General features: G+C 43.4%; 1 protein-coding gene across 1 annotated transcript in view; it reads left to right on the forward strand.

The window, feature by feature from the left end:
- LOC140941905 (uncharacterized) overlaps positions 1–18291 on the forward strand; it is a 126090-nt gene that overhangs the window by 59176 nt on the left and 48623 nt on the right. The window contains 9 exon segments of the mRNA XM_073390908.1: positions 1–243; positions 1239–1769; positions 2753–3544; positions 4471–4738; positions 5173–6070; positions 6339–6564; positions 7185–8487; positions 8972–9158; positions 10518–17968. The exon segment at positions 1–243 is cut by the window's left edge and continues 255 nt beyond it. Of these exon segments, the coding sequence (XP_073247009.1) occupies positions 1–243; positions 1239–1769; positions 2753–3544; positions 4471–4738; positions 5173–6070; positions 6339–6564; positions 7185–8487; positions 8972–9158; positions 10518–17968 (11899 nt within the window).

Below are 18291 nucleotides of genomic sequence, written 5' to 3' on the forward strand. Positions count from 1 at the left end.
CAAGATAGTTCAAGAACATGGCTGGTGTTTGGCAAGACTGGGCTTACAACATTGGAGATAGATGAGTTGGATGTTCGTGGAAACGCTCACCTCGCCATCCAGAGCGATGCTGGTCATGCGGCAATTAGGGTGAATCAGTACAAAGGGGATTTTACGGCTACAATTCATGTTGGAGGGCAGCAAAAATTGTATCTGAATGCCAGTAACAATTCAGTGATTCCTTTTACCCTTAGAACGTATCAGGTAGGCTGGAATTTACTAAGACGACTTCTAGTTGTTATTTCTCTGGGCTATTTTCTTACCTTTTTGGCTTGTATGATTTGTTTTCCCATTGCAGACCATGTGAGGCTACAACAAAGAACTGTTTCTTTCAAATTTCGCGCATTCCACTTGCATATGTGTACTTAACTAATGGAAAAACAAAGGGGAATTTCCCGCGGCCAGAATTGAGTAAATAAAACCTACAAGCTAGAAAGGTGTATAATTTTACCTTAATGACGTTCATATCATAACAAGAGTAAGGATTTGAGTTACATGGTTTTGTATATTACGGCCAAAGAAATTACGATTTGTGATGGAGGATATTTATTTCATTAGAAATGCGTAATGAACTTTCTAGTTATGTTGACGTTAACTTTAACAAAATACTCGATACGTGCTAAGACGAGGAGACGTTATATTGAATTTGCCATGAACTCGGCAATTTTACGTGCATGGACGAACCCAGGAGACCGGAAAACTAGCGCGCTTTTCATATTAGCTGTATAAGCATAAACGTGAGTTTTCAAAAAACATTTTTCAATTTTTTTTCAGTGACCCTTGTTTTGTTTTTCGTTCGAACAACGATCGTAGGACATGAGCATGTATTTTGCAAACGCAATACTCCATCGAACATATCGGAGAATTTTTTCAATTTGACAGGTGGTTCCATCTATTCAGTTAATATTGGATATGTAAATGATAACATACACTTGAAAAAATAGCCTGACTATTATTTGTAACTGATTTTCATTCAGCATTTAGGGCGGAGATTGAGTTCAGGCCCCCGGATTACAATTCCAGGGCTCTATCCCCTCTATGAAGTCTTCTTATTGAAGGGGTTTGATATCTTGTTTTGTGTTTTTGGTGGTTTTGGTTTGTTTGAGGAGAGGTTCACTTACATCAACCTTTGTGTAAGGTTCAAGATACCTTCATTTTTAGCAACAGAAACTGAGGAAATTTAACTCACGATTTTTTAGGATTCCAAGATATATCTTCCCTATGAAGTTTACCTTCAGAAATCTTCGGTTTACGCTGAATCAGAGTTAGCTGGAATTTCAAACCTCATCATTTCCCTTGGCAGTCGCTTTGATGTCACGCCTGAAGCGCATGTCAACACGCCCATCAAAGGAGCCATCTCTTTGAACCGTATAAGTATACTAAATGGAGGAACGTTTTACCAAAGGTCTGCCGTACCTGCAAAGCTAACTGTCAATCTTACCACGGAGCTCACAATCAACGCAGGAGCGTCGATGGAAGTTAGTCAAGTCCACCTTCGGGCGCATAACATCTTTATTGATATTGCCGGTGTTTTCACGGCACGCGGCCGAGGATTTTCCTCTATGAAGGGTGAGCAACCAGGCCATCAATCTTCGACTGCTCCGTCTGGAGCCGGGCATGGCGGCGCTGGTGGACAGACGTCTACACAGGCGATCGTGGGAAAGGCCTATGGATCCTTTGAGATGCCGATGGAATTTGGAAGTGGGGGAGGGCAAGGATATCAGGATTTGGTAAGAATGACAGTATGGTAGCTTTTACACTAAAGACGGATTAATAAATAGTCCGTCTTAATGCAAAAACGGGTTCTTTTGTTATAAATAACCCGTCTGGCATTATTGTCTTTTCATACGAATTTTACTGTCGAATTACCCGTCTTTAAAACTTCCTATCCCTCACTTTTGAAGCAGAAAACTGGTTTGAAAGAGAGAATGTTCAAGAACGTTTTTATTCTTTTGGTAAAAGTGTTCCTATAGATAATATTGGATGAGATTGAGATTTTTTAAAACTAAAATCCATCGGCCTTCATAACCCTTCCAATGGAGTTATTGGGAGCAACACAGGAATATTGAAAAGAACTTCACGGAAAGCCTGTTTACAAAGATTGAAAATTTAACCGGCATATATTCCATAATTGTTATTACTTTTTCTATAACGCTAGAGAGAAAACAAAGATCATAACTAGACGGACAAAGAAACAAAGATTCGTGGAATAAGGGCTTAGCCAACTGGTTCAACTGATACTCGTGAAGAGAAGAAGAGTGAAACGAGCTCTGTTTATCCCAAGACACCTTGACACGAAATAGATGCTGGTTACTTTCAAATTAAAACCTCGTATAAATAGGTCTTCGTGTTCCGTCCACATATAAATCTAGTAATGGATTCTCCGTTTCGTCTGACGGGCTTTTCGATGGCAGAAGAATTGTGGTCCATAATTCGTCGGAACACTGGATTTATAACTAGACGAATTATTTGCCTAAGACGGATAATTCGCCTTTAGTATAAGCCCTGTACATGATTTAGAGCTCGAAGGAACTGCAGAAAACTAGCGTTTAACTTCTAACTTTCCTCACTTCGCAAGACCGAAAACATCACTAACTTACAAAAGAAATGCTATAATTTTTTTTTCCACAGACATTTAGGCCCTTGCCTTTAATTAGCACGAGACAGCGAAGCAATAGTAGCGCAGGTTTTAACATTTGTTTCCTCGTCTTAGCCCGGCAGTTCAGGAGGTGGGGCAATTAGACTCTTCGCGTCACACATTGTCCAAGTCGACGGTCTTCTCGATGCGTCTGCTAACCCAGCTGTCAATGAAGGCACTGGAGGTGGAAGTGGTGGTAGCATCTTAATCCAGTCAAAACTATTCCTAGGAAAAGGAAAAATAGCAGCCGACGGTGGTGGAGTCGCGCTTGCGTCACTAGGCGAGGCTGGAGGTGGGGCTGGAGGTCGAATTGCCGCTCATTATGAGAGCACAAGGTTTGCCGGAAAATTCTCTGCTCATGGTGGAGCTAGCAGAAGTGAAGCTGGTGGGCCAGGAACCGTCTATCTCTCACAGAACAAGACTTACAAAACGTTGATCATTGATAACAATGGCTACCGCGCTTCTAAACTGTATATATCAGATTACAGGGATATATCCAATGACGGTGGAAGGGCTTGGCTACTAGCGGAGCACATGGATGAGTTTACCATCAACCTCCTACAGTTGCGAGGGGGCAGCCACTTCGCAATTTACCATCTGAAACCTACGTTTACTCTTAATGTACAACGACTTGAAGGCAACCTTGGCGGGTTGATTCACATTTCAAAGAAGAACCGGGTGTACATAAATGATGCTCCCAGGTTGTTTCCGTCTAGTTTTCACATCTATTACGAGGGGTTCCTTCATTTGCCAAGTGATGTCTTCCTAAAAAATCTGTTTTATCCTCGCATTTCTCTGGAAGGGCTGATCAGTGGAATGGACAACTTGACTATCGGTGGAGGAACAGAATTCGTGGTGACAGAACAGGTAAACTTAAGTTTTATCGCAACGAACCTCTCTTCCACAGTGAATCGGACATTCAGTCCGTCCATTGGTCAATCACCTAGTCAGTCAGCTTGTCAGTCTGTTGCTCGTGTCAATCGTCAATAAGTCGATCAGTTGGTTTTTTTTTTTTAGTAAATTCTTAACACCGAGTGAGTCAGAAGAGGTCTGTTGATCAGTCAGTCATCCAGTCAGACAGCTGTTCAGTAGGTTAGTCAGTCAATCAGCTAGTTTGTAGCCGATCAGTTCAGCATTCATTAAGTCACTTATCGATCAACTTTTCAAGAAAATCGTCCAGGCTAGTGACGCACCTGATTAGTCAATAGGCCCTGCTGTTAGAAAATAGTAAGCTCTCAATTTACCGAAGTGTTTGAACGTCTACCGGTGTGATCTTCAGCCAACGAATTATAATGAACTCTGCAGTCGGGCAGCCGTTAATTGATGCGTCAATTTCCCAGTTAGCCGGTAATTCAAATCAATCTATCAGGTAGTCTTTGTGTCGGACAGTTAGTTAATATTTGATCTTGGTTTTTCTGTGAGTGAAAGTTTGTTGGTCGGTCAGTCGGTCCTTCATTGGTCACCCAGTTGGTCAATCGGCCAGTCAATTATTTATTAAGGCAACTTTCGGTCTACTTTTCAATAAAATCTTTCATCTAATGACGTACCCAGGATTTCCCTCAGGAAGTTTTAGTTTGATAGTATAGTTACACTACCTTACATTGACTTATCACCAGACAGCGATATATCCGTTTAATGACATCTCCACCTAGCCCTAGGAAGCAAACAAAAATATAACTATCAGTTTTAACTGAAATTAAAATTAAAATTTTGATTTCATTATAACAGAAAACTACGAGAGCCCGCTACATTAAGCACTGACAAACTTATCTACCTTCCATTATGCTTCACAGGGTCAAACAGAAGGCTTCAGTAAAAAGACTATTAGCTTGAATTCGCTTACTATTATGAATGGTGCCAAGCTGACAGCAGCCGACACTGTTACTAGCTCACCTACGGTTAACGTGTTGTTACACGAGAACTTGAGAGTTATGGCAGGGGGCTTGATACAAGGCAAGTGGGTGAACATCAGCGCGGAGGATGTTGAGGTCGAGGCATCTGGGATTATCACCGCAGACGAACAAGGATTTTCTCCGGGAATGGGACCCGGAAGACCATCAGGTGCTAAAATTTGATCTATTTTGTACCAGTGATAGCACACATCCTTTTCTTTGCCGGAATATACATTTTCATCTAAGGCTCCCTCTGGCCTGCCGACTATTTCTTTCTCAATTAAATTTTATTTCTTGCTTCTTTCCTTTCCTCCCTTTTAGGCACTGTTTTTTGACAATTCATTGACTTCATCTTCACAATATTGCTTATTTGCCCTTTTGTTGTATCACTTTTATCCCCCTTCACCAGTGTAGTGTGGTATGCTAATTCACCGATGCATATACACTCTCAGGTAAAAAAAAGGACCTTAAGAGTAAATATAACATAGAACGTCAACGTCGAGTTGCAACATACCCAGTGAAAAATACGTTGTGTCTAAACCTGATGATAATTACACTCAGTGTCGTCTTTACTCAGTTCTGACATACTTAACATATCTCTAGGCACCGCTGGCGCTGGTCATGGTGGCCGCGGGGGCAATAGAAACTCGGGGTCAGTTCCGGGCCAGTCGTATGGTTCTCTTTACCAGCCTCTAGCCCATGGAAGTGGAAGCACTCTTGCGGCAGGCGGAGGAGTGGTGCGGTTAGCGGCCAGGGATGCTGTCATTATTGATGGCTTGGTTGGAGCCAATGGCGAGAACGGATTTAATCATTCGACCGGCGGAGGAAGCGGGGGAAGCATTTATATTTCAGCGAAGCAATTTAAAGGAAATGGAAAAATCAGGGCATCTGGAGGAAATGGACTCTTGGGTACAAGTGGAGGAGGTGGTGGTGGAAGAATCTCCATTGATTTCGACAACAGGACATTCACTGGCGAGATTGAGGCTTTCGGTGGAGGAGCGAGCAAAGAAGCTGGTGGCGCGGGAACCATATTTCTCTATAACAAGCTAGAAGATTACAAACAACTTATAGTAGATAACAATAACATTGGTTCGCCTTTGACAGATGACATTAGAAACGTCAACTACGACGGAGGGCGAACTTGGCTGACCCCGGAACCCAACACAATAGCAATGACTTTTGACGAAGTTGATATTCGAGGGCAGTCGCAGCTTGCCTTGCTCACTAGCCCAGCCGAATCGCCTCTTCGATGGGATGTTGGGGGCATTCGTGGTGACCGTTCTGGAATACTGCATGTCCAAGCCAATCAGGAGTTAAAGATGTCATTACCTGACGGCCGAGAACAACAGCCAGACTTACTCTGGGGAGTGAATGTTTACCCTAGAGGTGATCTTACATTGCCAAATAAATTGGTTATCAACGGTATAACAATGATCGTTGCTGGAAGTTTAAGCGGTGCTCAAAATGTGATAGTGGGAAATAAAGGAAAGCTCATCCTGAGGTAAAAATGTCGAAATATGCCTATTTCTGTTATTGTCCGGTAACTACATTTAGCCTACATGAAATACGATCATATTTAGCCTACATTTTCAGCTTATTCACGTAACACTATCACCACTATTTAAGTCTCAGAAAGATCCTAGCCTTTTGGAGGTTTTTCAGGGTATGCTAATTCCATTTTCAAACGTGTATTTCTGTTCTCATTTAGCTTTATCTCTCGGAGGAACCACTACAAGTAGTAAATTTACTCGTATTAATTCAATTTTCAGGCAACTCATTGCTACAAACAATCTAACCTTCAGAGACTTGAAATTCGATGTGATCGAGATTCAGGGAGGTGGTCGAATGGAGATACAAAGCGATAAAGAAGGACTTTCAGTAACTTGCAGACGCTTGTGGATACGCAGTGGTGCAATTTTAATCGCCGATCGTCTATCCGTTTCCTGTCAGTCAGTAACAATTGAACAATCGGGAGTAATTGACCTCAACTACAAAGTGAGTTGGTGTTATGATTTACCATGTAGCCATTTGGGAGAAAAAAGTAAAGATATTTAGTCTCGGCGCCTTAAGTGCACCCTTCCTGTTTCCCTTATCGATATCTGTACTTGAAGTTTGTCTGGTTAAGTGGTTTTACCTTCTTCTGGAAAAACTTTAAGAAAAAACGGAATGAAGCAAACATTTCAATATAAATACAGCTCTTCATCACGCTTTTTAACGCTGCTCCTTTTGTCCATACAAGAGGTTTCACGATGTTTAACGACCACTAAATATGGTTGTCTTGTAGCAGCCCTCGGATTTTAGCACAAGACAGTCGTATTGGACAATATGCGTCATAGGGCGCACTTTAACTAAACAGTTCACTTTGTATCTTTTTTTTGTTACGTCTCAGCAGGAAATCCTAAAGAGATTTGTGTATAATTACTGATATTCTTTCAGATATTGTTCTTCTTATGATTAGTAAAATTGGTAATAGAACTTTGTGTCTTTCAGTTCTGTGTAGTCGTGCGTGTGGTTAACACTACTCTGTTCCCTCGTTTTGTTTAATTACTCAAACGATCAGCAGAAGTCGAATTGAACTCCACGTTGTCATATTACTGTTTTCTTTCGCTGTCTAGGCTGTTGTAGCTGGGGCTGGTCTAGGATCTGGATATCTGCAGTATGGTGGATCTTCAGGAGGCGGCCATGGTGGGAGGGGAGGGAGGGGTAAGTCACAAACTCGCAGCGGTGCTTTCTATGGAGACTTCACAATGCCCCAAGAATTTGGCAGCTCGGGTGGTGGAGGGACTGGCGACTACGTGGCAACCGGAGGTGGTATTTTGAAGATTATAGCTCGAGAGATGATCCATGATGGTCAGATTATGGTGAATGGAAAAGATTCTGTGAAGAATTCTGGAAACGGAGGAGGCAGTGGTGGAAGCGTTTTTATTCTAGCCGACAGTTTCGATGGATCTGGTGTCATCCAAGTAAACGGAGGAGCTGGAGGCGTCCATGGTGGAGGTGGAGGTAGCGGTGGAAGGGTGGCTCTGCATTATAACTCATCATTCTTCTCTGGGAGCATCTCTGCTTACGGAGGAAACTCGACTGTGGAGGCTGGAGCAGCTGGAACAATTTACAAGAAAAATGTGCAGAAAGGATTTAGTGTTCTTGAGGTCTACAATCAAGGCAAAAAGCCTTCTGAAGAGGAGATAGCTGATTATTCGGACTTGAGTAGTGATAGTGCGCGGACTTGGATATCTTTAATTACCGACTTGCTTGTCCCAGTGGCCATAAATGATATAAATCTCGGCGCAGCCGTTTACGAAGGTCTCACAATTGATGAGGTTAAGTTAGGCGGGTCAGCTCACCTTGCGATTCAGCCTGAAAGAAATACCCTACTGCACACATTTAGAAGTTTCTACGGTACCTTTGAAGGAAACAATTTTGGTTATGTACATGTCGGACCTCGTCAGGTCCTGACAATACCGAATACGGACTACTACATTCCAGTTAATTTAAAGATCTACCCACAAGGTAACATCAAGCTGCCTAGCAGGGTAATGCTTCATAAAAACTCCCTTTCTCTAAATGCTGGATATCTTATTGGGGTTACAGACCTGACAATTTCACAGTGCACAGTGACATTTGGAGCCGCCTCGGGAGCATTACGTACGGGTGCTTTAGAAGAAATGCAATTCACGTTCCAGAGAATAACACTTATGAGTGAGGGCTCTTTAGAGATGGCTGCCGTTGAAGCAAAATACACATTAAACGTTGATTCTCTGGTTGTTAACTCTGGTGGAAAGCTGATAGGAAGAAATCTAACTGTATCTGCCAAGTCTGTCACGGTGGAGGAGTCAGGAAAAATAACCTTGGATGCCCAAGGTGAAAGATGCCCGAGCACGGATATTTATCTGGCTGGCTCGGGAGGCAGTCATGCAGGTGAATCATTTAAAACTATCTCTTTAAGTTCATAAGTCTTGGAGGGGACTTAAACATTTTATGAAAGGCCAAACGATGACATCGTAATTAATAAAGTATCCGGGAAATATAATTGATTAACTTTGCAACAAGATCATTGATTAGCATTTCGTTCTGAGTAAACCACGAATAATCCTGGACGTCTGATATAATTTGAAACCGAAGTTGAGAATTAAAAGCGATGCATTCAAGGAGATTGGCTTGTTGTTCGATAGTTAAATGGCCTCGCAAGAACTTCACATTTCCAATCACCTTAACATAATGAAAAAAAAATGATGCGGCTTGTTGTTCGATAGTTAAATGGCCTCGCAAGAACTTCACATTTCCAATCACCTTAACATAATGAAAAAAAAAAATGATGCGGATATTGCTGGACTCTAACGTCACTTACTGTCGTTTTTGGTGACTTGTTTCTCTAACTGCTTATTTGAAACATTTCATTCAGGTTACGGAGGACTCGGATTCGGCGGCTGGCGAAAAGACCCATTTGATTCAGTATTTCTTCCAACTTCTTTCGGAAAAGCTGGGTATGCCGGGCGGTCTGACTCAAGCTGTGCAAGTGGTAATGGAGGAGGAGTCCTGAATTTGACCGTTAGTGGAACGCTACAAATTTATGGGGAGATCTCATCCAGGTAACGCTCGAACTTTTTCCACTCTAATGTCAATTAGTCAAGCTAGGTTTTTGCTTTGTCGCGCCTTCATTTCGGTCGAACACTAAATTTGACCTCAATCTGTCTGGTATGATATCAAGTTTGGAAACTTAAACCGTCCACTTGATGACTTCAGAAAGGCGTCCATTCATTTGTTGGTTTTTATCCACCTTTACTCTTTCAAATAGATACTTGTCTCACAAACCCTCTAGAAACTTGGTGTTAATAGCTCCACTGAAGTTACGCCGCGACGGGCGAGGTTAGGAACTGGATGGCTTACCCGTCGCAAATTTCCTGTCGTGAAGAACCCTACTTCTTCTTATTTCTATTCTTTATTTCATCTACCTGTTTTATTTTCATATGTGTATTGCAAAGCACATTTAGTATTATTTCGTTCACGGGATGAAAACAACAACAACAAAACACGGCACGTTTGCATGCGAGCTGAACTCAGGTTCAACGGCCGAGTTCGGGGCTAAAACCAGTAAATTGTCCGTTAGCTTAATGCAACATCTATGAAAAATTTGTTGGGAAATCAGCAAGGCTTTCACGGTAAAAGGCCAAACTGAAACGAACTTCCGATACACATAACAGTGAGAGGCAGGCTCGTCTGCGAAATGAGAGGCGATACAATTGTTGATTTTTGCTCGTATGTTGAGGCTGATGGTTGAAATCACTTCAGTGTTGTCTGTAAAGAGCCTCTGCCGCCGAAGTTCATCAAACAGAAAGCATTTCTTGATCGCCAAAACGGCCGCAAAAACAATGGACAAAAGTTGTCGCTAAATGACGTCATTGCGGACACCAACCAGATATGTAATATTAACAGCAATGTACAAAGGCTGATCAGAATAACTTGCAAAATGTTTTGCAATGTACACTGAGACGGAAATCTAGAAATCGAGCAAGATTTTGTTAACGGAAATATTCGTTGCAGAGAAAATTATTCGTACACGTCATAGCGAAGCTTATCTGGCGTAAATGGTAACACCCTCGTGGGTTCCACTACCTTTATATAAATGTTCTCGTTGGTGGATTATGTTATATAACAAAATGTAAACGGCTTAGCGTGTACTATTGACCTACGGATGTACTTGGATAATTAAGGGTTGCAAGAATCTGGTCATTAGCTCCTTTTTGAACAGGGGTGATCAGTTCTCTGCTTCCATATTTGGGCAAAGTATTTGCCCAAATATTCGATTCTAGACAAATAAGGGGAATTTAGACGCTTTAGGGTTATATGCACCGGGCCTCAGTTATAGCAGTCTGGTGTAACCTAGCCGAAAGTTAGTCCTGTGTACTCTGAGTTTGAAATAACGTTACTTTTATTTTCATCTTGGGCAGAGGAGAGAATTCTAAAGCCTATGAAAGTGGTGGTGGTGCAGGAGGCAGTCTGCTCATAAATGCCAGCTTCATCAAGGGCACTGGATTGCTCGATGTTCGTGGCGGTGATGGTGGAGCGTCAACGGGTGGGGGTGGAAGCGGAGGTATAGCTGCAGTTTACTGCAAAACATCACCATTTCATTTTTCCTACACACTTCATGGGGGCAGCGGAAAGAAGGTAGGAGCCTCCGGGTTTCTTTACTCGAAGACGACTCAGACACAAGCAGAGCAGTCAGAACTGATCTTGCAGGGAGGTGGTGTGTTAGCGTTCGAGTCGCCAAGCCTACTTGTTTGTGATCCACAGCAGATCGATTACACTTTTGACAAGATTACGCTACTAAAATCTAGCACGTTATCTATGGTATCTTGCTCTCCAGGAAGACCCATGACGCTGATAACCAGAAAAATCTCTGGTGACAAAACAGCTTGGCTTGTAATTAAAGCAAATCACGATGTTTATGCGGGCGTAACGGGTGATGTTTTACCATCCATGGAACTTGAATTTAATACTGAAATAAAAGATGGGGGTACGCTTTCCGTGCCACGTAGTTTCCTTATTAGTAGTGACACCCAGGTTACCCTTACTGGTAGCCTTGTTGGAATATCCGATCTGACCATAGCCAACAAAGGACGACTTCTCCTCAAATATCCTGGACACACTGGTTTTAGGCAAACTCCTAATCAGGGAGTATCAGCAATACAGCTTACATCCTTACGGATAAAAGATGGTGGCAGCGTTACATCATCCTCTCCAAATAAGGTTAAACTCATTAGCTCTTTGTTACGGCTGGATCATGGCGCAAAACTTGGATCTGATATACCCCTTACAGTCCAGAAACGGGTCGATCATACTAGTGGACCCTCTCTTAACAGACAAGACTGCCCCCATGGATATGAAGTCGTTGCATTAGCGTCCAAAACCTTGTATAACCCCTGTGGTGTAGGTAAACATATTTACAAGAAAAGAAACGAGTCATACTTGGTTTTCAAGAACGTCTCTGTTGCTATATCTGCAAATGAAACCGCATATGTCATCATAAACGAGACACATTATAACGTCACTTACTTCATCGCTTGTGATTACGATAACTTCAAACTTTTTCCAGGCCAATGGTGCAGCTTAGCGCTAGGAAATTACAAGTACAATTCTTTGGAAATACAAGGAGACGCAACGATGTATATTGAAGCAGGAACAAACAGGAATAGTGCAAGCTCGTTAAATGTCTCTACGCTGACCGTTTATTCTGGTGGATCGATTGTCGCAAAGATGTCGACCTTTGCTAATCCAATTCCAGCGTCTTCTAACAACGGTGGAAGTTATGGAGGACTTGGCGGAGGCCATTCTAACAACCAGTCCCTTTACGGTAATATTTCACACCCAACTGACTATGGGTCTATTGGTGGTGGTAGCAGTCAAGACCAGGGAGAGGGCGGTGGTGTTGTTATCCTCAACACTGGGGACTTGATCAACGACGGACTCATTGAAGCTAGTGGAGGAGCAGGATCCTCAGGAAACGGCGGTGGCAGCGGGGGAAGCATCCAAGTAATAACCGGTTTCCTGACAGGATCTGGCGTCTTCAGGGCTCGTGGCGGAGATGCCAGTTTTCCAGCAGGAGGAGGAGGTGGGGGTAGAATTGGTGTAACTGTTCTTCAAGATCAAAGCGCTTTTACTGGTGTGTACGATGCTACTGGTGGTACAGGGCATAAAGCCGGAGCTTCGGGAACAATTCTTATTAGGGATCAAAGAAAGGACACTTTTTATAAAACACTTGTTTTCTGGAACAAAGGGAGCGGATACCCTCCAGCTCGTCTGCCAGGCCTTTTTGCGTCCCACACGTACGATGAAATGCGTTTAGAAAAGAACGGAACTTTTCTATCAACAGCTCAGTCAATGACGATCAAGAGTTTTTCTACAGATGGAACTGGGAAGCTTACAGTCTCGAATGGCAGTAGAATTGATATCCATAACTTTCCATCGTCAACCAAACGATTTTCATGTGATCTTGAAGTACAAGCAGGCGGTTTCTTGTATATTCATAGTCAACCTGTTTTTGTCGGTCCAAGCTCGCCTACAGTCGTCGTTGCTGGGGTTTTGGATGTAGTGGCACCTATACTTGGCATTGGCAAGGTTTTTAACGTGGCTTCATCAGGACAACTGAGAACACCCAGCTTAGAGCTTCTAAAGAATTCTTCGCTGCAGGTGAATGCTTATGGTATGGTCACAAAACGTTTAGCACAGCTGCAGTTTCATCTTACCTCTTTAAGGCTGCACACAAATGCACGACTTACTTTTTTCCAAGACAATGTCACACTAAAGGCGGATTCAATACATCTAAGCAAGGGAGCTAGAATAACGACTGAAGCAAGTATGAAGTTTCTTAATATCAGTGCTACTAATATTATCTTAGATCACCAAGCTAAAGTAACATCTGATTTTGGTGGTTTCCTTGGCGGTCCAGGTGCAGCTCAAAATCTTGGTAGCGGAGGTGGCCATGGAGGAGAAGGTGGGGGATCCCAGGGAGGAGCCTCGTACGGATCGGTATTTGAACCACTACATTATGGCAGTGGTAACAGCGCTCGTGGTGGTGGAATTATTTTTATTGACGTCGCAGAAAAGATGAATTTATATGGAACAATTAGTGTTAACGGTGCAGATAATTGGAGTGGTGGAGGCAGTGGAGGTAGTGTGTTTTTGCGGTCAGGGACTTTGCATGGTCATGGTGAGATTGTATCTAATGGAGGCAAGGGACTTGGTGCTGCATCAGGTGGGTCCGGCGGTCGCATTGCGCTGTATGTAACAGATAAGTCTCCATTCAAAGGAACTCTCACTACTTTTGGAGGGTGCGGGTCTGCGTGTGGAGCAGCTGGGACAATATTCATCCGAGAATATGTCATTGGACTGCCCCTTAATTCCACGATCGTAGACAACGGAAACAGGAAAACTGACGCGAACACAATTGTCATGCACGAAAAGAAAGTTTCGTATACAATGCGGCTCCTTAAACTAGTGAATGGAGCTCGTCTTAAAGTGGCAAAGGTTACGAATGCAGAAATGAAGATAGCGATTCAAAACCTTGACGGCGATGGTAGTGGAAGTGTTCACGTACAACGTAATCAGACGCTTACTCTAGGTGCTGGTAAAGCTGTTACTACACGGCCATTTGTTTTCCCCTGGGCGATGGTGGTTGATGAGGGAGCGACGCTGAATCTTGCACCAGTCCTTTTTATAACAAGAACGGTAATTACGCCTTCCCTTTACTTAGCTGGAAAGCTTACTGGTGGACAAGAAGTTAATGTGGGCCAAAGAGCCTCCGTCGTTATTGCAAAAACTGGAACTATTGGAACATTCGCCTTTACACCTGGCGTTTACTCTTTTCGGTCTCTAAAAGTTTCAAGTGGAGGGTGGATAAAATTTGAAGTAGATAACGTTGCAAAAGTGCCTGTAGAACTCCACTCGGTGTTAATCGATGTGGGGTTTGGCGGAACTTTAGAAGGGAGGTACCTAAAAGTGAAAACACCAACACTTAATGTTGCCTTTAACGGCACTCTAAGAGCAGACGGGTTAGGCAATCCGGCTGGAGTTGGGGTTGGCGCAGGCAGTTCCTCGTCGCTGACGGGTGGTGGTTATGGAGGCTGTGGTGGTGGTAATACTATCCAAAGCTGTGTTGTCTACGGTTCCGTATTTCAAGCAGCAGAGTTCGGTAGTGGAGGTGGTACATCACAACCCCGTAGTGGTCATGGTACGGGAGGGGGCATCATACATGTACAGGCATCAGATTTGGTTGTTGATGGATTGATATCATCGAACGGTCAGGATGCGGACAGCACAAGTACTGGTGGTGGTAGTGGAGGAAGTGTAGACATTGCCATCACTGGAAAGTTCAGTGGCCGCGGACAAATTGAAACTAAAGGAGGCAATGGAGTCGGTAGCGTGACAGGTGCGGGCGGGGGTGGTCGCATCTCTTTATTTATTACAGGTGATGACGAGTTTAGTGGCACTTTCAGGGCACGAGGCGGTAATTCTCAAGATAAAAGTGGATCACCAGGAACTGTATACATCGAGGTTGGGAAAACGGCACTCCGCACTAAAAAACTTTATGTCGATAATACCGGCATAATGTCTAACTTCTCTGTTCCAGTTTTTCTAAACCAATCGTTAGTGGCTTTGTATGATTTTACAGAACTTCGCTTATATGGAAAAGTAACGCTTCATCTAGAAAAGAACATGCAGGTCGGAAAGTTAATAACTGACTCTAACAGTGTGATCTATGTGAAAGATAATGTTGTATTCACTGCTGAGCCAGGGTCTCGGTATTTGCAACCTTATTGTAGCTTTCACGTGGACCCTGATGGAGAGATTCGAATTCCAGACGAGGTGATGTTTCTGGGAAGTAATAATATTTTTAAAGGAACGTTGACCGGTATCCTAGACATGATAATTGGAGAGAATAGAAAAGTGACTTTTTCATCTTCAGCGCGGACGGCTCGACTTATTGATGGGGAGTACACGTTCATAACAAACCGAGGAGAATACAGGTTTTCCTCGCTCAGATTAAAAAGTGATGCTTTTCTGACGTTTGATAATGCCAGATTGTCAAGAGTTCCTCTTACAGTCGGCAGGCTTGAATTAAACTTTGGAGCTACATTACAAGCCAGCTGGCTACATATGAAGGCTTCTGATGTTGTTATACACGACGGAGCTGTACTGGATCTGTCTGCACAAGGACATGACAGCGAGAGTGGTCCAGGAGCAGGAGGACGATATCAGTCTTCTGGAACTGGTGCTGGACACGGTGGTTATGGTGGACTTACAACGGGGAATTTAGGGGCGTGGTACGGATCAGCCTTTAATCCAAATGGCACTGGCAGTGGTGGGGGTACCTCTAGTTACGGAGCCGGAGGAAAAGGAGGTGGCTATCTTCGTCTGACAATTGTTAGAAGACTATTCCTCGAAGGAACAATAACGGTGAGCGGAACGAGTGGAGAGGCGACTAACAGTGGAGGCGGTAGCGGTGGAAGCATCTGGATCTCGGCAGATGACATTCTTGGAAATGGTTTTATTGCATCAAGAGGTGGCAGTGGAAAACTAAATGGAGGTGGGGGTAGTGGTGGAAGAATTGGCATATACTTGCAGAGACCCATGAGTTTTGAGGGTACCTTGAATGCAGAAGGAGGTAGTGGACAACAGGCAGGTGCTGCAGGGACTCTTTACATTCAAGATAACGAAAAGTTTGTTCCACGAAGGCGTCTTTTTATTAAGAACCTCGTGTCGGCCCCTAATAAACCACAAACAGTACTTTATGAAGCTGAAATTGTTGATTACTTTTTTGATGAACTACAACTAAAAGGCAGGTCTCGATTCGAGATTTACAATTTACGTCGACTTTTGCAAACAATCCAAGTGACGAGCTTCGTTTCAGATGGCACTGGAGAAATTGCCATCAGGGAAAATCAAACCATGTTAGCAGCGGTTCTGGAAGCAAAAGAAAGTCACTTGACCTTAACATCTAACATTTATGTGGAGAGGGGTGCAAACCTAGTTATGGCTTCAAATCTCACTGTAGACGGCGCCAAGCTAACACTGGATGGCAAACTATCAAATGTTAGGCATCTTGTCGTCGAGTCAGGAAGCGCTGTGAAATTTGGAAGTACCTCGCAGACAACGCTGATGCAAAACAAACGGTTTGTTTTTCAGAGTGATCCAGGGACGCAACAGTTCGCGAGTGTGACTTTGAAAAGTGGCTCCGACTTTGGCGCTCCCTCAAATTTGAAAATAATCGTCGGAAAATTGGATATGAAGAGTGGAGTCGTTCTTCGTGGAAATTTTGTTGATATCAAATCGAAAACGCTAATCATTGGACGTGGTGCGACTCTAACGACAAACAACAGCATTAATTCACAAGAAAATGACGGGGTCGAGGGGCGAACATCAGTTAACGGCGGTTCTGGCGGTGGGCATGCAAGTGCTGGCGGAGAGGGATATAATGGGTTGATCGGAGGTAATCCATATGGCACACTTTACAAACCACATAAACCAGGTAGGCCTGGTGGGAATGGAAGCTTGGTAGGGACAGCAGGCAAAGGTGGCGGAGTAATTCGTATTGACACTGACACCCTTGAAAACGACGGATTTATCTCAGCAAACGGTGGACATGCATCCCAAGGGTCTCTCGCGGGAGGAGGAAGTGGTGGAAGTGTGTTCATCTCTATAGAAACTACCTTATCTGGAACAGGTACAGTGTCTGCTAATGGAGGAAAGGGTGATGGTGCTGGAGGGGGCGGTGCCGGCGGGCGAATTGGGATTCATCTTAAAACTCGGTACGCTTATCGTGGAGCTTTGCAAGCCCTAGGTGGAATTTCAACCAGCAGTGTTGCTTCCGGTGGACCTGGAACAGTGTACATACAGGACGTCCGTTTAAAACTCCCCTTTAATCAGTTACACATTGACAACCAAGGACAACGCTGGGAACAGTATGTTACACTGAATGAGGACAAGACATCATATCGCTTCGATGAACTTCACTTGGTTCGCAAGGCATCCTTACGGATTCTTCCAGATTCTAACGCAGAACGTGTTTCAAACTTGAGTATTGCGAAAATTTACGGTGATCGCTCTGGTCTGTTACATCTTTACCGAAACCATAAAGCGATCATAGAAGTCGTAGAGGCCCAATTGACAACGACTAAGACTCCTGTAAATTTTAGAATTGATAGTGGAGCTGAAGCTGTCATGGCAACAACTGTTTATATAGTTGGTGAAGGTGCAGTAGCTTTAAATTGTAACGGAACGTTGAATGGAATCCGTAACCTGTACGTCACTCAAAGACGGGTCGTCAAATTTCAGAAGGGATCAAGAACATTACGGGACAATGAGCCACCGGGAACGTTCATGTTTTCAAACGCTAGATTATTCAGTGGTAGTTCGGTAACGATGGAGGATGAAATCGAGATGAACATGATTGTTGGATTTTTGAATGTGAAATTCCACGCGGCTTTGGAAGCCCATCATTTAAACATTGTCACTTCGAGCCTCGATGTAGAAACAGGAGGACTTTTGAGTGCTGCTGGTAGTAATAAAGCGCGCAGGGCTGTTCCATCTAGCGAAGTATCTTCTCTTCCTCAAGGTTCAGGAGCGGGACATTCTAGTAACGGTGGGGTAGGTTACCAGGGAGCTGTCGGGGGTTCTTACTATGGCTCTCTCTACCAACCCAAAGAATCCGGCCGCAGGGGTGGAAGTGGACCACACAGTCACGAAATTGGTGGAAGTGGAGGTGGCTGTGTTAAAATCGTGGCAGGAACGTTAATTACCAATGACGGTTCCATTACGGCCGAAGGTGGAAGTGCTGTAAATGATAGCGGCGCCGGAGGTGGAAGTGGAGGAAGTCTGCTACTTAACACAGACAGATTTACAGGTATAATGTTAAAAATCTTTTTAACAACTTTTTTTACAACTTTTGCATTGTAATGTTACCTTAATTCATTGACTAATGATTGGCATTCTTCTCTTTAACAGGATTTTGGACGAAGGCTTTTACCTAAACATGCGCTTTAACTAAGCATTATTTTGCTATAAATGTTGAAATTCGCAAACTCATTCTCCGAACGCTATTGTCTGTGTGAAACTAGACATTGAAAATTGCAGTACTTATATTTCTTTTTTGGCGCGCGCGATTTTGTGAGAAATGTGACCTTTTGTTATTTCCACAATATAGATTAGCACGCCATCTATAGTTAT

This window comes from Porites lutea, chromosome 6 (genome assembly GCF_958299795.1).
Source record: "Porites lutea chromosome 6, jaPorLute2.1, whole genome shotgun sequence".
NCBI lineage: Eukaryota > Metazoa > Cnidaria > Anthozoa > Scleractinia > Poritidae > Porites > Porites lutea.